Below are 27,931 nucleotides of genomic sequence, written 5' to 3'. Positions count from 1 at the left end.
CCCTGACAGATTGCCCAAATTTGATACAAAAATAGAAGATAAATGCTGGAGGATGTGCGGGCAAAGAGGTGATATGCTCCATATCTTCTGGAAATGCCCCAAACTGACACACTATTGGAAAGCAGTATTCCAGTTACTTTCTGGAATTTCCCAAATGACAATCCCCATGAGACCTACACTGGCACCATTGTCCCTTGACATTGAAAAATTCCCGACACAGATTAGACATATCATAACTCATATATTATTGTCAGTGAGACTCAACATCACCAGACAGTGGAAACTGGACCCGCCCACACTGAGTGACGTAGTCAACACAACCCATGTACACGTCACTTACGAACAAATACTAGCAGTAAGAAACAAAACCAAAAATTAATCCTATGGAATGTGGCCACCATGGTCAAAGTGGATTAGCTCTCCAGGAATTGTCAATGCTCTTGGTTCCTAACCTCGGGGAACTTTATTGTTCTTGTTCATTGATTAATCGTTATTATTTGAATCACCTTGATGGATATAGAATCGCAAGATTAAGGTGTAATCTCTAAGAGGAGTGGGGTTGTCACCACCCTGGACACAGTTTTGCACCCATAGGGGTGTCCAGGATGGTAGCCAATCCTCCTACCTCCACATCACAGCGGACACCTAAAGAAAAACCGAATAACGGCAATACTCTTCCATGTTAATGCCATTATATTGCCCAATATGTAGTTATATCCAGATGACCTGTGATATATTCTAGCATTACTCGACAGATAATATTTGTCTATATCTGTTTACTTGTATGTTTATTTCTGTTACAAATGGAAAATATCAATAAAAAACTATTAAACGAAAAAAAGACACCGTTGTATTTTTATAATTTTTACAGTTTATTAAATGATATCTTCAAACACATTAATTTTGTGCATACACCCAATACAATGTATTTCATTGATATAAAGCGAGCAGATATAGTAGAAATATATATAGTACATAGCAAGCAGGGTATTATCACCTTCCTTTCCCATAATATCATGGAGAGAAGTGCCTCTAAGTTCATTGTTCATTTCATTGTGTCATTTTTTTTAAAACAGACAAATGGCAACTCACATAGGGCCGGTAGATAAGGCACATCAACAGTATATGTTGGATAAGCCGTCATCAGATGTAGTCATCCAGGACGCCGTCTCCAAGCGCTGTAATGCTCCGCTCAGTTCCAGATAGTCACTCGTATGGTGGAAGTGATCTGGGAGCGAGGACTGAAGCGTGGAGGACAGCGTGAGGCGTGATGACGTCACTGGAAGTGAGGCGATGCTTTTCAGAGCATGCGCACTTTGAATGTAAAAAGGGAAGCTTGACAAGAAATGCGACTGTTATTACATCCACAGCCGGCCTTATTTACCAGCTCTATGTGAGTTGCCATTTGTCTGTTTTACATAAATCTACACTTAGAGGCACCTATCTCCTTCTTTCTTCTCAGCTTATGTTGGAATCTGCTTCAGGTCCCATCTAGAGGCTGCCATTTGTGAAAGGACATTGTTCCCCCTACTACCTTGGATGGAGTATACCCCTGTTTGTCCTTTAGTGTTAACTTTGATACTCCTGTTGCGGACATTGTTATTATACTCATGAGTATTTGTTTTGTTAGCCTTGCTTTATTCATGCATCTAGGGCTTGAATAGGTGTTGTTTCATGAGACAACTAGATTGTGCCTTCCTGTTCTATTGTTTCTTTCCCATAATATCACTGATGGAGTCTAACCACTCCGACCGCATAGTACATATCCATCCTGAGGGAGAAGGAAGGAGAAAGAAGCTTGTTTTAAAGTACATGTAAAGCCAGAATTAATGACGTTTGGTTTGCCAACATACCGTGTACCCTAAATGATTAGTATTATATATATATTTTAATAAAGGTCATTTTTCACCAATTTTTATACTCCTGCAGCCTCTTTACAGGCACTTTTTGTTCCAAGTATAGGTATAAACAGAAAATATATTTTCAAGGCAGGAGCACAGCTAGGCGACTGTTGTTGCCCTATGATAGGAAGTGCCTGAACAAAGACCTTCATGGCAGGATCAGGTTTTTTAACCCCTTCCAGACCAGCCACCGCAGTTATACTGTGGCAGGTTGGCTCCCCTGGGGGAGCCGTCGCAGTTGTACATTGGCTCTTTAAGACGACGCCAGAGGCGCACGCCCGCAGCGTGTCTCCGGAGCCGATCGCTCATCGCAGAGTGAGAACCGGGATCTGTGTGTGTAAACAAGTGTGTGTGTTACACCCTCTGCCTGCTACACAAGTGAGTGATATATATATTGCAAAAACTGAATGCACTACCTCCTGGTATGATAGGCGCAAGCAAATTCAAGATTTCTGTTTTGGGATTTTTAATATTGATTTTCTGTTTGGGATTTTGGTGTTAGACTAATGCCCTGTACACACGAACGGACATTCCGAAAACAAAATCCATGGATTTTTTCTGACGGATGTTGGCTCAAAATTGTCTTGCATACACACGGTCGCACAAAGTTGTCGGAAAATCCGATCGTTCTGAACGCGGTGACGTGAAACCCGTACGTCGGGACTATAAATGGGGCAGTAGCCAATAGCTTTCATCTCTTAATTTATTCTGAGCATGCGTGGCACTTTGTCCGTCGGATTTGTCTACACACGATCGGAATTTAAAGGATCGGATTTTGTTGTCGGAAAATTTTATAGCCTGCTCTCAAACTTTGTGTGTCGCAAATTCCGATGGAAAAAGTCCGATGGAGCCCACACACGGTCGGAATTTCCGACAACAAGCTCCGATCGCACATTTTCCGTCGGAAAGTCCGACCGTGTGTACGGGGCATAAGTCTTCAACAAATTTTCACCACCACTTGGCTCCCATCTTCGATTACATTTATTATTATCAAAGAAGAATAGCGACATCTACACTTTTTCAATTCAAAAAGTAAAAAATATTGTTTTGGTTTTTTTTTCAAAATTGTCGCTCTTTTTTTGTTTATATCGCGAAAAATAAAAATCGCAGAGGTGATCAAATACCACCAAAAGAAAGCTCTATTTGTGGGGGAAAAAAAAGAACCCAATTTTGTTTTTGTACAACGTCACACGACCGCGCAATTGTCAGTTAAAATGACGCAGTGCCGTATTGCAAAAAAATGGCCCGGTCAATAAGGGGCCAAATCTTCCAGGGCTCAAGTGGTTAATGAAAGCTGCAGTTTTAAAAATTTTGAAAATAAAAATTTCAAATGTCATTAACATCAAAAACTGATATGAGATTGTAGTGATGGGGTTTATATTTCCCATCATACGCTTTAATATAATTCTAGAATGAAATGTAGATTAGGAAGAATAAAGAATACACACTGCCAAATAAGCAAATACAGTTTTCTTGTTCTCACTATATTCACAATCAAATTATTTAAATATCCACGACTGACAACCCTGATTGATTGAATCTTTTATAATGAACGTACACATTCATTACATTATTCTGAACAGCCAAAAGCAGCTTCAAGAGCAACTTTTGCATCTTCTGCAATCTCATCCAGGGCATAGTACAGAAGGTCATAACAAGCGCCTGCAGACAAGGGAGCAGACACAGCAGCACTTAGTACTGGAACCCAGCTGAAAAAAGATTTAACGCCCATATAAACAGCACCAGTCCTTTTCTTTAGCTCTCCATTTAGAAGATCAGAAGTGATCTCATTAATCACAAATGTGGATTTCATTAAATGTTTCAAATCACTTCTACCAGACCTTTCCTCCAAGTTGTTCAAAGATTTCTTATCAAGACCAAAACATTCTACATATCCCCGAATATGGTAAGATAAGGATAAAATCTCATTGAGATTTGATAACCCAGGGACAATTGACACTACAGCGGCTTGCGCAGTGACCCAAGGAATTGCACTTTCTAGACCTTGCTTTTTCATTTGTATTGCCTGAGAGGAAATGTTAGGCAGGGCTAGTAAAAAAACATAACGCTTGTGACTTGGAAGCTCGTCCTCAAACGTTTTCAGCAAACGAGAGAAATCAAATTTCTCAGGCTGGAAAGAAGATACAAGAAAGACAGAATCACTTTTAATATTGTTTAAATTAACTTTGAGAGAATTAACACAATCCTGCCTGATCTTATCTAATAACTCTTTTTCATTGAAAGTTTTAGGTCTTCGTTCTTGGCTGTCACGTAAGTCTCGGTCAATTTTTGATCTCACAAAGTAAAACTTCTTGTTCATTTTTTGGATCTCCCTAGCCAGCAATATGTGATTCTCTTTGAATCTTTCAGATGCAATTATAATAAAAAAGTCATACCGCTTAAGCTGAACTTTATTCAGATATTCACTGGCTTTAAAATTAGGAGTTCCTGTTCCAGGAAGATCCCAATAAGTTACACTCTTAATCTTTGGATGGGGATAAGGAGTTGGCTCCATAGTCGTCTCCACCACACCGGTCTGAGCAGATCCTTCATCTTCATCACCAAGACCACGGAGGGCGTTGATAAATGTGGACTTTCCTGACCCCGATTCTCCAGTAATTGCGACGTTCAGGGGGGTATTTTCCACGTCACTCAAACATTTCTTGACTCTTTCCAAGGCTGCAGCTGTATCTCCTCTTTCTATGGCTTCTGTTACCTCCTTTTCAAGTTGTTTCGTGGTAGAAGGATCCATATTTGTACTTAGACAGAATAATCTAATAAAAGAAAGGAGAAGAGAGAGGTCAAACACTTAGGGATATGTGGAGTGCCCCTAAAAATGTGGGTCTTCCTCCCAAAGCACCCATACACAATGCAGCTGGGAACAGGCTCTGTGGGACCCTGTTGGCCAGAACGCAGTGTCAGCAAGGGGCGGGTGGCTTATATAGCACCTAGTCCAAGTATGGGCAATGATGACATAGTAGACTCCATCCCCCGAGTTCCCTGGGTTACTGGGTACATAAAACCATGCTGAGCAAGGACAAATTTTACCCCCTGAGTTTCAGCAAAGAGGAATAAACAGTATGTTACAATTTCCCTCGGTTGCCAACAATGCTGGATCCGATCCAACCAAAGGGAGGGGCAGCAAATTGTCCACCTTGAGATGCATTAGCCCCTAGCACAACCTGGAGTATGGTGTTTTTTTTTTTGCTTTTATATTTCTTACCCGCACACACTTGTGAACTGGTTGGAGGTCTGAGTGACTCCCTAAAACTTGGAGTTGTGTGGTACATAAAGCCATCCTTGCTGACCCCCATTCACCCCCTCCTGCATTGGCAAGCATCGTTAACTTGATAAGGGGGTCCCCCATTTTTTTTTTTAACCCCCCTCAAAGTACCCACCCAGTGCATTCTAGCTGCCAACAGGATAGTAGGGAAGCTGAGCACTTGCAGCTACCTTGCTATGGTGATACCAGCCTGTGTGCCTGGTGCATGGCATGCTGGGCAGTTAACTCGGGGAGGGGAGGGGGGAGGAATGATTTTTTATTTGGTTTCAGCAACATGGGCAGAAGTTGTCTGCGGATAAATAACTAACAAGATTTACACCAAGAGTCATGCCACAAAGATATAACCAAAAATATGAAAAGAAAACTCTACTCTAGTTTTTCAAATGACATTCTCCAAACGTTCTAAACGAGGGGTCAGTTTACTTTGCTTCAGACTTTAGGGGGGACGGACTGTGGCCATTGGGAGTAAAAAAGACCCCGATGTCAATGGGGAAAAATGCCCCATCTTTGGTGTGAGTGGGAGGGACTGTGCCCTTTTGCTGGTTTCAGTGAATGAAAGAGCACCCCAAGGGCTGGGTAATAGCAAGCAAAGGGCCGCATATGGCCCCTGGGCCACAGTTTGGAGACCACTGATCTAGGCAATGCTGATTTAATGCCGAACTCCCATCTCCCCTTCAGTCTTGCATTTGTACCTTCTCCTCTCCTTTACTGAAAATTGTTTACTATGATTTCACTGCACACTGTGAGCTTTTCACAATGTGCATTAGAAGCTACAGAAAGTCAGATAGAGCTCCCCTCATTCCCTGGCTGGAGGACTCCCAGCATCATCTAGCTCTTTCCTCTTCAGCCTGAGTGTCCCTGCCCCCCCACTTTCATTCATTGTATGTCTAGTCTTTGAATCATGCAGGCTCAGTATCACATGTGGAGATTACTTAAAGTGGTACTAAACTCTGTACAACCACTTATACCTACAGGTATAAAAAGTACTGTGAATATCTCCTAAACAAGAACTGCAGCCGGTGACATCATTGGCGCACGCGCTCTGAGTGTACGGCTTACATTAGACATTAGAAATTACCATTTGAGTCCGTGCCGAAAACGGGACTCATGTAGTCGGAGGCTGCAAACTCAGACGGAAGACCGAGGGAAGATGTCAGCCGTCTCATCTGTGAGGGCTTTGTTCTAAGGTAAGTTTCTCATAATGTGCTAGTATGCGATACATACTAGCATATTATGACAATGTTAAAAGAACCACAAAGGTTAACGCTGCGCTCAAAATTAGATTAAAGGTAAATAAAAAAAGAAGAAAATAAAATAAAGCGGCCAGCACCAAAAAGTCTAATACAAAAACTCCAGTACATACGTGAAAAAGGATGCAGCGCTAAAGTCATAAGTAATCACAACAAAGGAATAATGAAAAAAAACTCTCATCAAAAAAAACTAAAGCAGATACCAAATAATATATATATATATATATAAAAAAACGAAAAGATACAAGTCAGACTGAAAAAAGTAATGGTGAAAAAATTTTATCCAAGAAGACTAAGGCGGATACCGCACAAAGAAAAAATGTGATGTGCAAATAAAATTGACCACATAAAATTAATTAATAAAATATGTGATAAATAAACCTAAATGAAGCAACAACAGATACAGAAAATCAATAATTAAAAGTCAATATTAAAAATTTTAAAAAATGAAATATAAGTGTAAAATCCCATCTCAGAAATAATCAGTGAAGAAGTAGATAAGAAAAAAAGTCCATAAAAAAGTGAGGATAATAGTCCAGAGGTAGGTGTATGAAACCGAATCCTAGTTCCAGGATAATAGCACACCCAATGTGAGAATAGAGACTCCTTACCAGCTGCAAGTGACCACCGTGGGTGGTCTCACCAAGCACAGGGAATAATAAGGTCTCCCAGGAACCTATAAAGGCATCAGTAAGGCAGCTGGATCCATGGGACTCGAAAGACAGAAACAAAAGGAGCTCCCATAGTGTAATCGTTTAAATTTCGTTTAAATAATAATAATAATAAAAATTTCTGTATTTGGATTTAATTTTTTCTTTTAGATATTTATGTATAATGTGTTTTTTAGGTTAACTTACATATGGTTATAAAAGTATTATGTGTATCACTCGGCGCTCCACATGCTCTTCCTATTTGCTGCTTTCTTTTGCCCATTAGTGTAGTATAAAGTTTGGCCACAAGATGGCGAAATCGTTTCGTTTTCCTTTGTTTATATTGGCTTCCTTTTATTTTGTATTGTAATGTATTGAGCTTGTCAGTAGCTAAGATGGTGGTGCCCTCATGTCTCTATACTTATGCTTGGAGCGGCCAGTACTTAAAATGGCGCCACAATACTATTTAAACCCTAAGCATATGACAAGCGTCACTTGGCCAATCCCCAGAAGACGTCCTGTCGTGATGAAACGCGTAGGGTGGGGCCTGTGACGCTGACGTCATTAAGTTTTTTCCTATCAAGACTAATGGGAAGCAAGCTGACTACAGGAAGCCTGTGGAGAGGCCGCGATTTGTAACCGCTGATCTTTGGTGATCATTTGCCCTATTTGATTGGAATCTCTTGTAAGTGCAACCTTTTTATTCAATAAATCCTTCATTTAAACGATTACACTATGGGAGCTCCTTTTGTTTCTGTCTTTTGAGTGCCACGGTTCCAGCTGCCTTACTGATGCCTTTATAGGTTCCTGGGAGACCTTATTATTTCCTGTGCTTGGTGAGACCACCCACGGTGGTCACTTGCAGCTGGTAAGGAGCCTCTATTCTCACATTGGGTGTGCTATTATCCAGGAACTAGGATTCGGTTTCATACACCTACCTCTGGACTATTATCCTCACTTTTTTATGGACTTTTTTTCTTATCTACTTCTTCACTGATTATTTCTGAGATGGGATTTTACACTTATATTTCATTTTTTGAAATTTTTAATATTGACTTTTTATTATTGATTTTTGTATCTGTTATTGCTTTATTTAGGTTGATTTATCACATATTTTATTAATTAATTTTATGTGGTAAATTTTATTTGCACATCACATTTTTTCTTTGTGCGGTATCCGCCTTAGTCTTCTTGGATGAAAGTTTTTTCACCATTACTTTTTTCAGTCTGACTTATATCTTTTTGTTTTTTATATATATATATATATATATATTTTATTTGGTGTCTGCTTTAGTTTTTTTTGATGAGAGTTTTTTTTCATTATTCCTTTGTTGTGAATTTTTATGACTTTAGCGCTGCATCCTGTTTCACTTATGTACTTGAGTTTTTGTATAAGGCCTCTTTCACACGAGGGATCCGTATGTCCGTTTTTCATCCTTCCGTTTTCGGATGAAAAACGGACATACATGTATCCCTATGGAGCGTCGGATGTCAGCGGTGACATGTCCGCTGACATCCGACCCGCTCCGATCCGAAAAGTGTAACGGAGGAAAAACCTACTTTTCCATCCGTTTTCGGATTGGATCGGGTGACGACGGACACTACGGTCCGTCATCATCCGATCCCCCCATAGGGGAGAGCGGCGCTCTGACAGGTCCGCCGGTGCACAGTGTGCAGCGATGGACCTGTCATCTTCCTGCTCAGTGAGGATCGGCGGAGCGATCCCCGCTGAGCAAGCGGGTGTTCACAGGGCGGATCATCACTGATCCGCCCCGTGAGAAAGAGCCCTTAGACTTTTTGGTGTTGGCTGCTTTATTTTCTTTTCTTCTTTTTTTATTTACCTTTAATCTAATTTTGAGCGCAGCGTTAACCTTTGTGGTTCTTTTAACATTTCTAATCTTGATACTGCAACGTTGCTGCTGAAACTTCAATATGGATATTTTTGATTTTAGATCCCAACATAATATTAACACAGAGGGTGTTTTAAATGGAAATATGGAACAGACTGATGAAATAGGCGGTCTGTTCCTTAGACTTAAAAACCTTTTAGTTTCTGAGTTGCATACTAATTGGGATGTGGCATATCTCGAACAGTATGTTGCACAAAAGATGGTACCTCGAAGTTTAAGGTGGGAAGTGAGTCCACAAAAGGGTGAAACTGACTTGGAAGGTTGGTTCACTTATTTTAATGATACCGGGATTCAATTTCTCCAATTTTTATTGGGGAAAAAGCATAAAAAACTTAAATCTCTTAACGATGAAATTTGTGTGGTAAGAGAGAAATTGTCTTCACTCAAAGACCTTGATGTTTATAAACATAAATCAGAAAGCCTGAGATTTTTTCTTGAAAAAGAAGATAGTGATCAAAAAAAAAAAAAAGAAGAAAAAGTATAACCGTGATCTTGGTGATTATTCAAACAAAGTAGTCTTTAAGTGGCAGATTAAACCTGATGAACCTAGTGAAAGTGAGGGAATGCCCATACCCTCCACCCTCCCAACGCAGATACCTGCCCCTCCTTTGTTTAATGCAATCATACCTCCCCCATTGCAAGTTATAAGAGATAATATGGGTGGACGGTGGGGACAAGTTCCTCAGGGTGGTTATAAGGGTCATGGTTTCATTAAAACTAAACCAAACAAGCATAATGGTAACCATTATCAACACCCTGAGTTTCCCCTACAGACTCTACAGAATGGTGATTATTCCAGGAGATCTGATTTTTATCCACCTAGGTCTCCATATAGAAATAATACTTCTAAAAAATCGATTGATCATAGAAATGACTAGAGAACTCCCTATTGGAATGGTTTTCCACCTCAGAGGACTCCTTACAGAAGTAACTCTCTACCTCAGAGGACTCCTTACAGAAATAACTATCCACCTCAGAGGACCCCTTAAAAAATAACCCTAAATATCAGAAACAAAGGAATTATAGAGAAGATCCTAGAGATCTTGTCAATCAATACAGAGATAGGCCTGACAGACAGAACACTCCTCTTCAAAATAGGTTTTCTCCTCTTTCTTATTATCAAGATGATAGTTATGGAGCTGACTCTGCTATTATGAGACACCCCAATGATTATCTTTTTAGACAAAGGGGTGAACAACAGGAATTCCCCTCTGTCTCTGATAATACTGAGCAATCGCGCAATTTTTTTCCCCTGAGCAACACCAGCCCAAAAAGGGGATACGAAGAAAGAGAGGCATCAGAGGGGGGAGGAGGGTCAGGTCCAAAGAAAAGAAAGCGTTAAGTATTAGTGGTGTCTTTAATTTGAGTTCTGTTCAATTGTCTGAGGGTGAACAAGCTGTCCTCAGTCAAGGACTCAAATTTGCACCTCCTCGTGCACTTAACAAATTCGAGACATTTATAGATGTCCATAAGTTCCGTAAGATGAATATTAAAAGACATTTTCTTCTGAATCCATTGGGTCAATTAGCCTCCACTGATGTATATCAAAGCATCAATAGGGTACCCACAAATGCTTCTCAGAATTCTGATCCAGGGGCTAATCTTTTACCTCCTGTTTTTGCCAGAAATGAGGCTGTGGTTCAGATCAGGCATACTAATTTTTCTGATGCATCTTTGTTTAATCCCCCTGGTTTTGTAGCTCCATATATTCAGGTTTTGAAGAAGATGGTAGTTAAGGATTTGGTAGCGCTTAAAACACCAAGATACAGGAATAACCATACCCTCCAACATAACCTGAAGCAGATTTGCGCACGTAATGACATAGTCATACGTCCTGCTGACAAGGGTGGGGGGGTCGTTATTTTAAATAAAAGTGAACTTTCATCTCCGATTGATGGTGGATTTCAATCTGGTATTTTAAATAAGAAAGAAAAGGCATATTTGGTACCCTCCGCTCCGAGGGTACCAGTGATTTATTATTTACCCAAAATCCTCAAGAGTTTATCCAAACCTCCCGGTCGCCCGATTATTAGCGGCATTGACTCGATTACGGTGAGAATAGGGAGATATGTTGATAATTTTTTACAACCTCTTGTTGTTAATACCCCTGCGTATTTGAGAGATACGACACAAGTTATCAATCTCTTGTTTGATTGTGGGTGGAGAGAGGGTTGCATTCTGGCAACTGCGGATGTTGCCTCTCTCTATACCGTTATATCGCATCAGCACGGGCTTGAGGCGGCTAAATTTTATCTTGAACAAGATCATTCCCTGCCATCAATACAGAGGGATTTCATTTTAAATCTTTTGTTTTTTGCCACAAGCCATAATTATTTTTGGTTTGGGGTAATTTCTTTTTGCAAACTGTTGGTGTCGCTATGGGCGCTAAATTCACGCCTAGTCTAGCGAACCTATTTATGGCCGTTGGGAAAGTGAGGTAATTGATGTCAACCCACCAAAGGAGTTGCGCCTTTGGAAAAGGTACATTGATGATGTACTCCTTTTGTGGGAAGGTGACCTATCCTCTCTTGAGGCCTTTTTTCAGAGGCTCAATTTGAATGATAGGGGCATTTCTTTGCAATACGAGGCTAGCCAAGCTCAGATCCATTTTTCGGACCTTAATATTATTGTTAAAAATGGCCAGCTTACCACTACCACATATTTTAACCACTTCAGCCCCGGAAAGATTTACCCCCTTCCTGACCAGAGCACTTTTTACAATTTGGCACTGCGTCGCTTTAACTGCTAATTGCACGGTCATGCAATGCTGCACCCAAACAAAATTTGCGTCCTTTTCTTCCCACAAATAGAGCTTTCTTTTGATGGTATTTGATCACCTCTGCGGTTTTTATTTTTTGCGCTATAAACGGAAAAAGACCGAAAATTTTGATAAAAATTATATTTTCTACTTTTTGTTATAAAAAAAAATCCAATAAACTCAATTTCAGTCATACATTTAGGCCAAAATGTATTTGGCCACATGTCTTTGGTAAAAAAAAGTCAATAAGCGTATATTTATTGGTTTGCGCAAAAGTTATAGCGTCTACAAACTAGGGTACATTTTCTGGAATTTACACAGCTTTAAGTTTATGACTGCCTATGTCATTTCTTGAGGTGCTAAAATGGCAGGGCGGAACAAACCCCCCCCAAATGACCCAATTTTGGAAAGTAGAGACCCCAAGGAAATTGCTGAGAGGCATGTTGAGCCCATTGAATAATTTTTTTTTTGTCCCAAGTGATTGAATGACAAAAAAAAAAAATTATAAAAAGTTGTCACTAAATGATATATTGCTCGCACAGGCCATGGGCATATGTGGAATTGCACCCCAAAATATATTCAGCTGCTTCTCCTGAGTATGGGGATACCACATGTGTGGGACTTTTTGGGAGCCTAGCCGCGTACGGGGCCCCGAAAACCAATCACCGCCTTCAGGATTTCTAAAGGCGTAAATTTTTGATTTTACTCCTCACTACCTATCACAGTTTTGAAGGCCATAAAATGCCCAGATGGCATAACCCCCCCCCCTTTTTTTGTGCAAAAAAAAAAAAAAAAAGTCTCTTTCCCGCAGCTTGTGTCACAATATAAAATATTCCATGGACTCGACATGACTCTTAGCAAATAGCTTGGCATTTTTTGCACAACATTTAGAAGCTTATGTCACACATCACCCACTCTTCTAAACACTTGAAGACAAAGCCCTTTCTGACAGTTTTGTTTACATGAAAAAATTATTTTTTTTTGCAAGAAAATTACTTTGAACCCCCAAACATTATATATTTTTTTTTAAAGCAAATGCCCTACAAGTTAAAATGGTGGGTGTTTAATTTTTTTTTTTTCACACAGTATTTGCGCAGCGATTTTTCAAATGCATTTTTTGGGGAAAAAACACACTTTTTTAAATTTTAATGCACTAAAACACACTATATTGCCCAAATGTTTGATGAAATAAAAAAGATGATCTTAGGCCAAGTACATGGATACCAAACATGACATGCTTTAAAATTGCGCACAAACGTGCAGTGGCAACAAAATAAATACATTTTTAAAAGCCTTTAAAAGCCTTTACAGGTTACCACTTTAGATTTGCAGAGGAGGTCTACTGCTAAAATTACTGCCCTCGATCTGACCTTCGCGGTGATACCTCACATGCATTATGCAATTGCTGTTTACATTTGACGCCAAACCAACGCTTGCGTTCGCCTTAGCGCGAGAGCAGGGGGGACAGGGGTGCTTTTTTTTTTCTTTATTATTTTTTTGCTTTTTTATCTTATTTTTAAACTGTTCCTTTCATTTTTTTTTTTTTAAATCATTTTTATTGTTATCTCAGGAAATGTAAATATCCCCTATGATAGCAATAGGTAGTGACAGGTACTCTTTTTTGAAAAAATTGGGGTCTATTAGACCCTAGATCTCTCCTCTGCCCTCAAAGCATCTGACCACACCAAGATCGGTGTGATAAAATGCTTTCCCAATTTCCCAATGGCGCTGTTTACATCCGGCGAAGTCTAAGTCATAAAATGCTGGTAGCTTCCGGTTTCTTAGGCCATAGAGACGTTTGGAGCCACTCTGGTCTCTGATCAGCTCTATGGTCAGCTGGCTGAATCACCGGCTGCATTCTCAGGTTCCCTGTTGAGACAGGAGAGCCAGAGAAAAACACGGAAGACGACGGGGGGGCATTCCCTCCCACTGCTTGTAAAAGCAGTCTAGAGGCTAATTAGCCACAAGGATTGCTTTTACATGAAAGCCGACCGCTGGCTGAAAAGAATGATACCAAGATGATACCTAAACCTGCAGGCATCATTCTGGTATAACCACTCAAAGTCGTGAATGGCGTACCTGAAGACAAAAAAGTGGTTAACAATAAAGCACAGTAAACAGTAAAGTATATAAAAAATTGCATACCTGAAAAGCAAACATGATAAAACATAATAACAATAAAACATTGCAGAGTAGAATACAGTAAAAAAGAGCAGAACAATAGAGAGAGAATAGAGAGAGAGAGAACAATAAAACAACAACTATTTTTTTTTATTTTATACATTTTTTTGTGTTTTTTTTTTACACTTTTTTTTGTAACTGTAACTTTTATAACTGTAACCGGTTCCAGGTTCGGGTCTCTCAAAATGCGATGGCATCTTGGGAGACCCTGTGAAAGTGTGCCTAGTCTGTGCAATGCTGTACCCTACGTTAATACTCAACGAGTGAATGGTAACGTTCAAAACATTCACCAATGCAAAGACCAGGATTGTCAGGACAGGAGGGACAATAATAGCGGGTGTCACGCCTATATCCGCGCTTGCTGCAGACACAACATCTTTTTTTTGGGGGGGTTCGTTGGGTAGGGGTACTCCGGGGGACATAAATAAAATGGCTCTCATGCAGCCGACTGCATTTGGTTGGGGATGTGAATGGGGGAAGTACGGGCGCTGCAGAAGCGGTGGGTTCCCAATTAGGATTGGCGAATGCAGCAGGAAGGGCACTATGGGCACGACGGGCCTGTGTTTGTCTTCTTGGTGGCAGCGGGACACTACTTGTGCTTGCCACCTCACCAGCTTGAACTGCACTTATGGGACTCGCCACGTCACCAAGTGTTACTGCAGTGCTGGTTTGACTACGACCGGGGTGTACTAGGCCGCTGGTGCTTGCCAGTTCACCAAAACGCTACCAAAAAAACTGTTAGCGATCGCAGGGATCAGGCCTGACTCTGCGAACGCTGCAGTTATGTGTTTAGTGTTTTGTAAGTGACAGTGATCGATCGATAGTGCACTTGGGTGGGCTGGGCCGGGCGGAGGGGCAAAACGCAGGTGCTAGCAGGTATCTGGGCTGATCCCGCTAACACTGTGTTTTTGGGAACCTTAAACTGCTGGGGACGCCAGTATAGATCTGATCGGATCAGATATTGATCCGTTCAGATACTATACCACTAAGGGAGGTGTACGGTGCGTGCTTATGTGTTAGCGCTACTGGCGCTAACCTGACGCTGCTTGGGGCTGGTGCTTGCCAGTTCACCAAAATGCTACCAAAAAAATAGTTAGCGATCACAGGGATCAGGCCTGACTCTGCGAACGCTGCAGTTATGCGTTTAGTGTTTTGTAAGTGACAGTGATCGATCGATACTGCACTTGGGTGGGCTGGGCTGGGCCGGGCGGAGGGGCAAAACACAGGTGATAGCAGGTATCTGGGCTGATCCCGCTAACACTGCGTTTTTTAGAACCCTAAACTGCTGGGGACGCTAGTATAGATCTGATCGGATCAGATATTGATCTGTTCAGATACTATACCACTAAGGGAGGCGTATGCTGCGTGCGTGGGTATTAGCCCTACTGGCACTAACCTGACGCTGCCTGGGGCGACGCATATCACTGCCGGGCGATCAGGGGGCTAAACCTTTATTAGGTAATAAATGGCGAGTGCCCTGACACTATAAAAAATAAATGAACTAACCAGCGTCACCCGTAACAGTTATACGGTGATCACTGGTGAAAGGGTTAACTAGGGGGCAAGCAAGGGGTTAAAACATTTATTAGGTAGTATATGGGGGTCCCTGATGCTATAAAACGCTGACAGTGAACCTAAATATTTACCTCCCTAACTAGCGTCACCAGTAACACTAATACAGCGATCAGAAAATTGATCGCTTAGCGACACTGGCGACAGGGGGTGATCAAGGGGTTAAAACTTTATTAGGGGGGTTAAGGGGGTACCCTAGACCTAAAGGGGGCTAACACTGACTGCCCTACCACACTAAGGCCCCGTACACACGGTCGGATTTTCAGACGGAAAATGTGTGATAGGACCTTGTTGTCGGAAATTCCGACCGTGTGTAGGCTCCATCACACATTTTCCATCGGATTTTCCGATACACAAAGTTTGAGAGCAGGATATAAAATTTTCCGACAACAAAATCCGTTGTCGGAAATTCCGATCGTGTGTACACAAATCCGACGGACAAAGTGCCACGCATGCTCAGAATAAATAAAGAGATGAAAGCTATTGGCCACTGCCCTGTTTATAGTCCCGACGTACGTGTTTTACGTCACCGCGTTTAGAACGATCGGATTTTCCGACAACTTTGTGTGACCGTGTGTATGCAAGACAAGTTTGAGCCAGCATCCGTCGGAAAAAATCCTAGGATTTTGTTGTCGGAATGTCCGAACAAAGTCCGACCGAGTGTACGGGGCATAACTGTCACAAACTGACACCAATGCAGTAATCAGAAAAAAAAAACTGCTTGGTGTCAGTGTGACGGGGGGGAGGGGTGCTTGGGGGGTGATCGGGGGGGTAAAGGGGGGGTGTAATGTATGCTTGGCATGTTCTACTGTGTGTGTGTTTGTGCACTCACTCAGATGTCTTCTCTCCTCTGCGCCGGAACGGAAAATACCGAGCCGAGGAGAGATGACATAATTTCCTCTGCCTCTGTGTACTATACAGAGGCAGGGGAATGATCTCATTGGCTGGGAGCGATCGCGAGGGGGGGGCACGAATGGATGGCCTCCCCCTCATCTCTGAATGCTCCCAGTCAGAAGCCGACCACCTCTGGCACCAGGTACGTGATTTAGCCTGCCCGTGCCATTCTGACACAGTATATCTGCGTTAGGCAGTCGGCAACTGGTTAAAGAGACAGACCGCAATGCCTATATTCCACTGAGTAGTTGTCATCACTCTTCTTGGCTGAAAGCGGTCCCAAAAGGCCAGTTTCAGCGAATAAGGCGAAACTGTACCAACATCTCTGATTATCATCAACAGGCCCAAATCTTGAAATCGAGATTTTTGGACAAAGGGTACTCCGAGGAAGAGATTAATGAGACAATTGTGGAAGTTGGGAATATGGATAGGGAGGTTATGCTCAATGGAGCTAGTAGGGCCAACCAAGTTCCTGATAACAAATTTGCCTCCGCTTTGGTGACAGGATATTCCAATCAACATTTTTCGGTTAAGAGAATTCTTAATAAATATTGGAATCTACTTAAAAATGATAAAGTACTTGGCCCTACCCTTCCAGACCGCCCAGTAGTTATTTTTAGAGGAGCACCTCCTCTACGTCTTAGGGTTGCTCCTAATGTCGTAGATCCTCCCAGAATCATCTCTCTTTTCCAATCTCAGAATGGTTTCTATCCATGTAGAAGGTGTCACATTTGTCAAATTAACTCCTTTAGAGGGCGTAAATGCGAGATTTTCCAATCGACTCAAACCAATAAAATATATAATATTGAGTCTTTCATCACATGCACTACGGAGTGTGTGGTGTATATGATACAGCGCCCATGTTCTAAGCAATACATTGGTCGCACTAAGAGATCTCTCCATCTCCATGTGCATTTATCTGAGCATGTGGGCAATATTAAGCGTGGATTTACTTAGCATAATCTGTCTAGGCATTATGCCAAACATCATGACAAAAAAATCAAGGGGACCCTCTTTGTAGCCTTGGATAAGCTCCAGCCTCATTGGAGGGGCATTAATAAAGTAAAAGGCTATCTCTAGGCTCGAAACGAGATGGATTTTCGATATGAAATCCTACGTGCCCCATGGCCTAAATGTGGAATGAGATATCAGTTCCTTTATTAATAATTCATAACATGCCTAATTATATTTTGTTTTTTTCTGCTTCTTATCTCCTTTTTAACAATTTTTTAATTTCATTTTTTAATTTTTTAAATATTTTTTTATATGTCTATTAATTATTGCCACTCACCTGATTTCTCTATTTGGATTTAATTTTTTCTTTTAGATATTTATGTATAATGTGGTTTTTAGGTTAACTTATCTATGGGTATAAAAGTATTATGTGTATCATGCGGCGCTCCACATGCTCTTCCTATATGCTGCTTTCTGTTGCCCATTAGTGTAGTATAAAGTTTGGCCACAAGATGGCGAAATCGTTTTGTTTTCCTTTGTTTATATTGGCTTCCTTTTATTTTGTATTGTAATGTATTGAGCTTGCCAGTAGCTAAAATGGTGGTGCCCTCATGTCTCTATAATTATGCTTGGAGCGGCCAGTACTTAAAATGGCGCCGCAATACTATTTAAACCCTAAGCATATGAGAAGCGTCACTTGGCCAATCCCCAGAAGACGTCCTGTCGTGATGAAACGCGTAGGGTGGGGCCTGTGACGCTGACGTCATTACGTTTTTTCCTATCGAGACTAATGGGAAGCAAGCTGACTACAGGAAGCCTGTGGAGACGCCGCAATTTGTAACCACTGATCTTTGGTGATCATTTGCCCTATTTGAATGGAATCTCTTGTAAGTGCAACCTGTTTATTCAATAAATCCTTCATTTAAACAATTACACTATGGGAGCTCCTTTTGTTTCTGTCTTTCGAGTGCCATGGATCCAGCTGCCTTACTGATGCCTTTATAGGTTCCTGGGAGACCTTATTATTCCCTGTGCTTGGTGAGACCACCCACGGTGGTCACTTGCAGCTAGTAAGGAGCCTCTATTCTCACATTGGGTGTGCTATTATCCTGGAACTAGGATTTGGTTTCATACACCTACCTCTGGACTATTATCCTCACTTTTTTATGGACTTTTTTTCTTATCTACTTCTTCACTAATTATTTCTGAGATGGGATTTTACACTTATATTTAATTTTTTGAAATGTTTAATATTGACTTTTTATTATTGATTTTTGTATCTGTTATTGCTTCATTTAGGTTGATTTATCACATATTTTATTAATTAATTTTATGTGGTCAGTTTTATTTGCACATGACATTTTTTCTTTGTGCGGTATCCGCCTTAGTCTTCTTGGATGAAAGTTTTTTCACCATTACTTTTTTTCAGTCTGACTTATATCTTTTTGTTTTTTATATATATATTTTATTTGGTATCTGCTTTAGTTTTTTTTTTTTGATGAGAGTTTTTTTTCATTATTTGTTTGTTGTGATTATTTATGACTTTAGCGCTGCATCCTTTTTCACTTATATTATGACAATGCCTTGCAGGAATTTTTTTTTTTAAACGAAGGGTGATCTGCATGCAAATATAGTGTGACTAAGACCACCTCCTCCTCCATACTGACATCCACCCATCAAGACATTTTAATATTTGCATAACTCCTTCTAAGAGCCAGTCCACTGCTTGCTCCAGGGCTGGGGGCTTCTGAGAGGAGCACTGAGACAGGGTGCTGTGATGTTTTCAGGAAGCCATGTATGTACAGCCCCCTGCCTGTCCCTCCCACCAACCATGACCTGCCTGCATTGCACTGAGAAGTACAGAGACCTAGTGATGAAGTTACTGGGTCTAAAGTAAGGTAAGTAATGAATACAGAAAGGTGGGGGCGGAAAAAGCAAAATAAATTAACAGATTCAGCCTCAAAGGGTGCTTTTTTTTAAATAACAAAGATATCATATTTACCTCCACTGTGCAGTTCGTTTTGCACAGTGTGGCCCTGAACCTTGTCTTCTGGGGTCCCCCGGCGGCTCTCGCATTCGTTACCCCCTGGGAGAAGCGCTCTCCTTGGGGGTTACCTTGCGGGCACACTCCCGAGTCCAGCATTTGCATCTATAGACACAGAATGCCGGACTCGGCCCCGCCCCCCGGCGCCCGCATCATTGGATTTGATTGACAGCAGCAGGAGCCATGGGCTGCATTGCTATCAATCTATCCAATCAAGAGCCAGGACCCCCGGGCCGAGGGGTAGAGAGCGTCTCCGCAGAGGGAACGAACGGGCTAAGGTGAGTAAAACGAGGGGGCTGGGGGGGCCGGTCACTGTCAGAACTTTTTTCACCTTAATGCATAGGATACATTAAGGTGAAAAAACACGAAGGTTTACAACCCCTTTTACAGTTTACTCATCAATTGCCTGAATAATAAATAGAGTGAATGTTGGCAGAAACAGATGAATCCCTTCCAATGTTTGGGGGAATCTTTTGGGTGATTGGACATTCAGACAATAAAATCCTGGATTTATTTCCGACGGATGTTGGCTCAAACTTGTCTTGCATAGACACGGTTACACAAATGTTGTCGGAAATTCTGAACGTCAAGAACGTACTGACGTACAACACGTACGACGAGCAGAGAAAAATGAAGTTCAATAGCCAGTGCGGCTCTTCTGCTTGATTCCGAGCATACGTGGAATTTTGTGCGTCGAAATTGTCTACACATGCTCGGAATTTACGACAACGGATTTTGTTGACATGTGATCCCCATGACTAAGCACTGGGGTGCAAAGTGAAACGCGCTGGGGACGTGGCCCTGTCGGAGTCCAGGCTGAGGTTGCCACTCTTTTCATCTATGTAGGACAATGTGGATGTGCGACTTTCAGGGGTTCCTCTTTCTTCATTGATCTCTTGCAGGAGCCAGGACGGGTTCCATCCCCTGTCAGCACTCTAGCAGCAGCTGCGGATGCACTACCTATATACCCCCTCCCTATTGAGCCTGAGCAGCACACATACATTTTCAAGGGTCACAGCCTGAGCACTTATGGCCTATCTCCTCACCTTCTAGGCCTGACCTAGGGATTGGTGGAGACTCCATAAATATGTAGGCTTTGGTCTCTGTTCCTCCACCCTCTAGGTTCCAGAACTATCCAGTAGATATGTGCGATTAGATTCGTACGAATTGAAAATTTGTACGAATTTCCGTAAATTCGTACATTCGGGATGATCTGAAATACGAATTCCTTTGCTTCCGAATTTTGTACGAAATATGAAATTTACGAATTTCGGATCCAAATTCCGTTACAACGGAAACGTGACTTGTGTTTTGTTGACCAATTAGAGGTTTTCTTCTGCTTCTGAGTGAGGGTTGGGAAAATTACCTTTTTTAATATGGGAGTGGGAGACTGGTACTGGTAGTCGATGGGAGATTCAGAATCGGACAAAATAAGAATGTTTGTTAATTACGATTATTCGTTATGACGAAGTTAAAAAACCCAGGAAGTCAGCACAGCACAGGGATGGCGGGAGACCCTCATAATGATAAATTCATCATAACCAACATTCGTAATTGTTACGAAAAGTTAACGGACCTAACGAAAATTCGTATTTCGTGCAAATCCAAATTGAATTTCGGACACGAGTTACGAAATACAAATTAATTCTAATACGAGACGGAACAGAACAAAACAAATTTATTGACGGCGCACATGTCTACTATCCAGCAAGTTCTAGAAGCTAAGGGGAGCTAACAAAAGTCCCAGCCCTTGGAGCTCTGCACAGCTAACGCAAACAAATAACCCCAGCTCTTCTGCCTACACAGAAGCCAAACTATATTTACCTACTCTGTACACTGAGGGTGCTACATATCATATAGTGAATGTTGATCTGAAATATGCCCAAAAACTGCCCATTTTACACTTTGCACGATATTCAAATTATTCCCTGGTTTAGTGTAGGGCAATGTGTAATTTTGAAATCTTCAAATGCCTTGTGATACACTGGTTTACAAGCAGGTGCTGTAAATCTTTGCTAGCTCTGAATATATCTCCAAGGACCAAATGTACATGTAAAGATAACAGAAACAGAGTCCACTGGATAGTGCAGATAACACCAATTCAATAAATAATGATTAGCTCTGAAACAACTTACAATTAATAGCACAAAGTGATCCAGGTATGCAGCAGGAAGAGAATTATCTTGAAGTACTGGCTGTCACAATAAAAAAGCATGTTTAGAAAACTAGATTATGAATGGACATTATTAGGTCAGAGTTTCAAGTAACCACATATAACCTACATGAATCTATATTTAAGTAATCTGTAAAAAAGATTTTAGAAAATGTATATTTCAGTCAACTTTTTTCAGGGTCCACACATCGTCAAGAAAGGGGGCAAAATGTGTCTTGTTTAGGACTCTAAAATGCTGATGTGGTGTTTCGATTTTCAGACCTGGATGGAAATTGTGCCTACATGGGTCCCCAGTTGTAACCCATGTTCTCAACTGTAGCTGTGCTTTTCAGCACCTTTAAGGTTCACTATCCAATCAGCCCTATCACAGTGGCTAAGATGCTAGATCCCTCTTCCTCCTCCCCTCCCTTTCCTGACACTCAATTGGACAGCATGGCCGGGAGAGGAGAGAGGAAATAAAGCTGCAATGTCAGCTGTGGGGACCCCAGTCCCACTCCAGACCCATGTGAACCAAGGCAAAAGAGAGAGCAGCCCCCTGAGCTTGGAAATGGAGCTCAAAGCCAAGGTCAATGCAGGGGCCCGGCATGGGGAAGCAGATTGATCATGGAGCCTGAAACCTGTGCTTATTGCTGCCTCCTCTGTACTGCCTGTTCACCGCCATCTACTACCCTCTCTGTACTGCATGTCCCCACCATGAATTGCTCTCCCCGTTCCTACCATCAGCTGCTCCCCCTTCCTTGTACTGCCTGTCCACACCATCAATTGCCCCTTCTGTGCTGTCCGGTCCCCACCATCGCATAGCTCCCAACTGTCCCTGATGTGGTACAAAGTCCTTCTGTCCATCCTTCCTCCTCGTTTGTCCCTCATTTTGGTCTGATCTATATGGTTGTATATAAAATGCACTTTTTATCTTTCAAAAAGTGTCTCCCAGTGCTAAACCTTTCATCCAATTTCTAAATGGCTGCATTTGTAAGTTTTCAAAGCCAGTATAAAGGAATAGTAGAGGTAAAAAAGCATTTGTGTGTTTAACTAATCTTTTTTTGTAGAATTCTCCTTTAAGGGGGTGTGGCAGGGTGTGTGTCTTATGCCTACATACTTTTGCAATAGGTGTCCCTTGTTCCCATCTCAAAAATCTGGGAGGTATGCCATTGACATCCCGCTCTCTGCTGCAAGTCCCCACCATCAGCTGCACCCCTCCCCACTTTCAAGTGTCCCCTCTGTCCCTACCATAGACTGCCCCCCCATTATAGTCCCTGATCCCACCATCACCTGCTCCCAGGCCTTTGTACTTCCTGTCCCTACCATCAGCTGCTCCCCACCCACCTTTGTACTGCCCGTCCCCACCATCAATTGCCCACTCTTTGCTGTCTGTGCTGCCTGGTGCCCACCATCAACCTCCTCCCTGTGTGCTGCCTGTCCCCACTTTCAAATGCCCCCTCTGTCTCTACAATCAACTGCTCCCCATTGTAATTCTTGTCTTCACCATCAGCTGCCCTCGCTTTGTACTGTCTGTCCACACCATCAAGTGTCCCCTCTGTGTTGTCTGGCCCCCACCAACAGCCACCCCCCTCTGTGCTACTTGTCCCCACCATCAACTGCCCTCTCAACTACATTGGTGCCCTCTCTGTACTACCCATCCCTACTATCCACTGCTCAACCACCCTTCTCTGCACTGCCTTTCCCCTTCATCAGCACCCCCCCCCCTTTTTTTACCTCTTACTGACACCAACGTTAAGACATTTTTACCACACCCACCATTACCACACTACATCCACATTCACTGTGGAACACTATAGGAATGATTTACTAAAACTGGAGAGTGCAACATTTGGTGCAGCTCTGTAATGGCAGCCACTCCATTAGGGGCGCAGGGGTGCCACCCCCGTAATCCATGTGTCCGTCCCCTAATCTACATACAGGGTGCCGAACGCATGGATTTTAATGGGGTTTTTTTTTAGCACATGATTAGAGCCTGGGGCTCTAAATTGGCTTCAAAAGTGTGGGCTTGGGGCGCAGAGCACTGCGACCTGAGCTCACCCGTTGTGTGACAATAGCAAATTAATATGCGGTATTGTCTTACTTCTTCTCCTCCCGGTCAATCAGGAAGCGGGTCTTAAGACCCAATTGCCCGAGAGGAGAAGCAACCCTATTGGCCGGGACCTGAGGGGGGGGGAAGCTGCCAAAGCTGCTCACGACCTGGATGAGTTAAGTGAGTTGTTGATGGGCGGATGAGCGAAGGGGGGGTTTGTTCGCTGATTGACTGAGCAATGAGGGAGTTTAACTGAAAGAACAGGGGGTGGGGGGCAGGTGGTTTATTTGCCGCCCCCCCCCAAAAAAAAAAAAAAATAGAGCACCAGCCGCCACTGCAGCTCTGCAAAGAAACCAATCAGCATCCAGTTTTTTTTTTTTTGTCGAACTTAATTGACTACCATGCACAGCTGCACAAGATTTTGTACTCTCCAATTTCAGAAAAGCAACCCCTATGTGTGCCACAGACCTTGTTTCTATCTTCTTTCCCAGGGTGAGCCGGGTCTCTCGTTATTCTAGTCGTTATCACACTGCTTTGACTTTTTAACTGTGCAGCCAGGGAATTTATTCCTATGGGTAGTAGCATATTCTCCATGTGTGCAATGTGGGAGGGGGACAGAGCCCACGGTGCTGTCACACAACGTATAACCTGATGGGGATTATGTAACGCCATCCTGCCAGTTCCTCCTTCATGCCTGTCACTGGTGGCTGCAGCACACAGGACATCCATTCTATCTGTCCCTGTGTATTCTGCCACTGCACCTGCCCTCTGAAGGGGGATTCTAGCAGCCAAAAAAAGCTAATCATGTGCATCAGTAAGCAATGAGCGACTCTGCTGTGACTAAGCTTGCTTGGAATGCGTGTGGCCTGGGCTGTCTGAATATACACCCAACATACAGCTGGATGAAGAAAAGGACAATGAGGTTACTAGGAGAAGCACACCTCTCCCCACAGGATGGATTTGTAAATCAATTTGATCCTAACTAGGTCTGGATAAGGATCCTTGGTTGCTTCACTATTGTAAATCTATGGAATATATAATTAACCCATTCAGGCAGAGGATGCAGAGGTAAGCAGTGCTGGATAAGGGAGGCAGTGGATGCATTGATGAGCAGCACTAGAAGAGGGTGGAGGGGGTATGCAGGGAGGAAACGCCTATCTCCACAATGAGGATGGATAGACAGATAAAGTGGAGGAAACAAAAGCACGAGAGAGGGATAGGAAAAACAGAGAGATTAAAAGGAGAGAGAGAGAAAAGAGAGAAAAAGAGACAAAGGAGATAGAGAAAAGAAAGAGGAAGGAAGGAAGGAAGGAAGGAAGGAAGGAAGGAAGGAAGGAAGGAAGGAAGGAAGGAAGGAAGGGAGGAAGGAAGGAAGGAAGGAAGGAAGGAAGGATAAAGAAAGAGAAAGGAAAGAGAGGAAGAGGAAGAAGAGAGAGAAAAGAGAGAGGGGTGAAAGGAGAAAGAGAGAAAAGAGAGAGAGGGTGGAGGGAGAGAGGAAAGAAGAGGGGATGAAGAGAGAGGGAGAGGAAGGAGAGAGAGATGTAGAAAAGAGGGGGTAAGAAGAAAGGGGGGATAGAGGAAGACGAATGGGGGGTAGAATAAAGAGAAAAAAAAGAGGGGGAGAAGAGAGAGAAGAAAAAGAGGGGGAAAGAAGAAAGAGAGGAGGGGGGAGAAGAGAGAGAGAAAGAAAGGGGGGTGTAGAGAGAGAGAAGAGAGAGAGGGAGAGAGAGAGAGAGAGAGAGAGAGAGAGAGAGAGAGAGAGAGGAAGATGAAAGGGGGAGAAGGGAGAGAGGGGAAGAAGAAAGGAGGGAAGTTGAGTAAGAAGGGGAGGAGAGAAATAGAGGTAGAAGAGAGGGGGGAGAAGATTTTTTTCCCCTCCCCCCCCTTATCTCTCTCTTCTTCCCCCTATCTTTTTCTCTTTCTTCTTCTTCCCCAAGAGGATGAGGGAAGAAGAAGAAAGAGAAAAAGATAGGGGGAAGAAGAGAGAGATAAGGGGGGGGGGGGGGGGGGGAAGAAAGAAGAAAAGGGGGAGAGGAAGAATGTTGGGAAGAGAGAGAGGGAAAGACGAATGAGAGAATGAGAATCATTTTCCATGTCTACTTATAGAAATAAAGAATCATAAGTGCAGCCAGAATTCCATGCATATCTTCCATATAGAATGAGCTGCTGTAACACACAGAATGCAGGCTGTCCCATAAGGTTATAAACCCACACCTTCTTCTATTTTATAATCCTACAATATATACAGATAGGTCGCAAAACGGCAGAATAAAGCGATGTTACCTTTTAGAAGCTCTTCTGACAAATGTGGATTTCCTGTATGTATTCAGTTATCAATGTTTGAATCACTGACTTTCCCTTTTAAGAAAACAAATAAAGAAAGAAATGTTTCAAAGTCTCATTTTTTTTTAAATAACAAACATGTTATACTTTCTATAGAATGCATTAAGATGAAAAAACCTTCTGCCTTTATAATTCCTTTAATGTTTAATCAGGTAAATGAAGGAAAGGCGAAGTCAGAATGTCAGGTATAGATTGATATATGATGGTCTGTAATCCAATTCTGCTCTCTGTAGCAAGATAAAGCAATCTTACCGTTTCTGGGTTCCTCTTTCAGATGTGTATGTCCTGTAGGTAGAAGATTGTGAATGTGTGAATCTGCAGCATTTCCTTCCTTTATATGTTCATAAAGTGAAACTGAAAGCATCTTTACAGAGGAAAAATCATCTGATTTCCAGGAATTCCATAGCAATATGACGTCGGCAAAGTGGTTGCGATATCCTGACCGGACGTCATATGACGTTGCCAGGATATCAGGCGCGCATCGCGCCGATCGTTGTCGCAGTGTTTCAATCTGACACACTGCAATTCCGATCTAGGTAAAGAGTCTCTAACAAAGACACTTTACCACGTGATCAGCCACGTTCAATCACGGCTGATCACAAAGTAAACAGGAAGAGCCGGTGATCGGCTTTTCCTCACTCGCGTCTAACAGGCGCGAGTAGAGGAGAGCCGATCAGCTGCTCTCCTGACAGGGGGGTCTGTGCTGATTGTTTATCAGCGTAGCCCCCCCTCGGATGCCCGCCCAGGACCACCAGCATGCCACCACTACCACCAGGGATGGCCACCACACTGGACCACCAGGTATGCCACCCTAGTTTACCAGGGAAATGCCAATCTGTGCCCAGGCAGCTGCCAATCAGTGCCAAAGTAAAATGCCCACCAGTGCCACCAGTGATGCCTTACAGTTAAAACTATCAGTGCCAGCCATCAGTGCCCATCAATGTCCATCAGTGCCGCCTTTCAGTGCCCATCAGTGCCGCCTATCAGTGCCCATCAGTGCCCAGCAGTTCAGTCTATCAGTGCCACCCATAAGTACCCATCAGTGCAGCCTTTCAGTGCCCATCAGTGTCACCTATCAGTGCCAATCAGTGCCCACCAGTGCCACCTATCGGTGCCCATCAGTGCCACCTATCAGTGCCCATCAGTGCCGCATATTAGTGCTGCCTATCAGTGCCCATCGGCAGTGCCCATCAGTGCCACCTCATCGGTGCCACCTTATCAGTGCCCATCAGTGCAGCTTATCAATGCCCATCAGTGAAGGAGAAAATTACAAAATTTTATAACAAAAACAAAGAAAAACTTTTTTTTTTTCAAAATTTTCGGTATTTTTTTATTAGTTTAGCAAAAAATTAAAACCGCCGAGGTGATCAAATACCACCAAAAGAAATCTCTATTTGTGGGAACAAAATGATAAAAATGTAGTTTATGTACAGGGTAGCATGACCGCGCAATTGTCATTTAAAAAGTGACCGCGCTAAAAGCTGAAAATTGGTCTGGGCAGGAAGGTGCGAAAGTGCCCGGTATTGAAGTGGTTAAAAACTGATTTTGCAGAAAAATGTGAAATCTAAATTGTTACATTTATCTTCACACACAAAAGGACCCATTTAAAAAAAAATGTTCAAAGCCAATCATTTAGCAAATCTGCATGTACATTCCTCGTGTGCGAATTGATCAAAAACAAAGGTTCTTTGGGCTATTATCTCTTTTGATGGTACAGTATGCCCTTTATTTGCAGTAGTAAAAGGCAGCAATATGGCCATTAGATGGAGCTGAGGAGCAAAGGAAATGCTTAAAACGTTATACAATGCGATACAATGTAGCGATTCCAGAGAACTAAGGGTGTAGGTAGGTGCAGTTATCTACTTTGCTAATAGATGGCTCTGTACCAGAATAGTGTCCGGTTGCAGCAAATATGGTCATCAGGTGCTAGGCCACTTTTAGGTAGAGCCCCTCCTGCAGTGATGTCATGGGTGAGTCAGTACCCAGTTA

General features: G+C 42.5%; 1 protein-coding gene across 2 annotated transcripts; it reads right to left on the bottom strand.

Moving 5' to 3' along the window:
- Positions 1–848: 848 nt before the first annotated feature.
- Positions 849–26,335, bottom strand: LOC141110533 (interferon-gamma-inducible GTPase 10-like). 2 transcript variants are annotated; one of them, XM_073601918.1, is made up of 4 exons: positions 26,195–26,335; positions 25,883–25,957; positions 21,533–21,592; positions 849–4,675 (listed from the first exon to the last, which is right to left on the bottom strand). In XM_073601918.1, exon 4 carries the CDS (start codon positions 4,651–4,653, stop codon positions 3,472–3,474), a length of 1,182 nt encoding a protein of 393 aa, XP_073458019.1. In that variant the 5' UTR covers positions 4,654–4,675; positions 21,533–21,592; positions 25,883–25,957; positions 26,195–26,335; the 3' UTR covers positions 849–3,471. The 2 variants fall into 2 exon arrangements, with proteins under 2 accessions (XP_073458019.1, XP_073458020.1); XM_073601919.1 differs by lacking the exon at positions 21,533–21,592.
- Between the last annotated feature and the right edge of the window lie 1,596 nt (positions 26,336–27,931).

This window comes from Aquarana catesbeiana, linkage group LG10 (genome assembly GCF_042186555.1).
Source record: "Aquarana catesbeiana isolate 2022-GZ linkage group LG10, ASM4218655v1, whole genome shotgun sequence".
Taxonomy (NCBI): Eukaryota; Metazoa; Chordata; class Amphibia; order Anura; family Ranidae; genus Aquarana; species Aquarana catesbeiana.
Note: the sequence above shows the minus strand (reverse complement) of the source record. Positions and strands in the feature narration are given on the sequence as shown.

Excerpts from the sequence above, each read along its gene's own strand:
- LOC141110533 (XM_073601918.1), bottom strand. The coding sequence starts at position 4,653 with ATGGATCCTTCTACCACGAAACAACTTGAAAAGGAGGTAACAGAAGCC.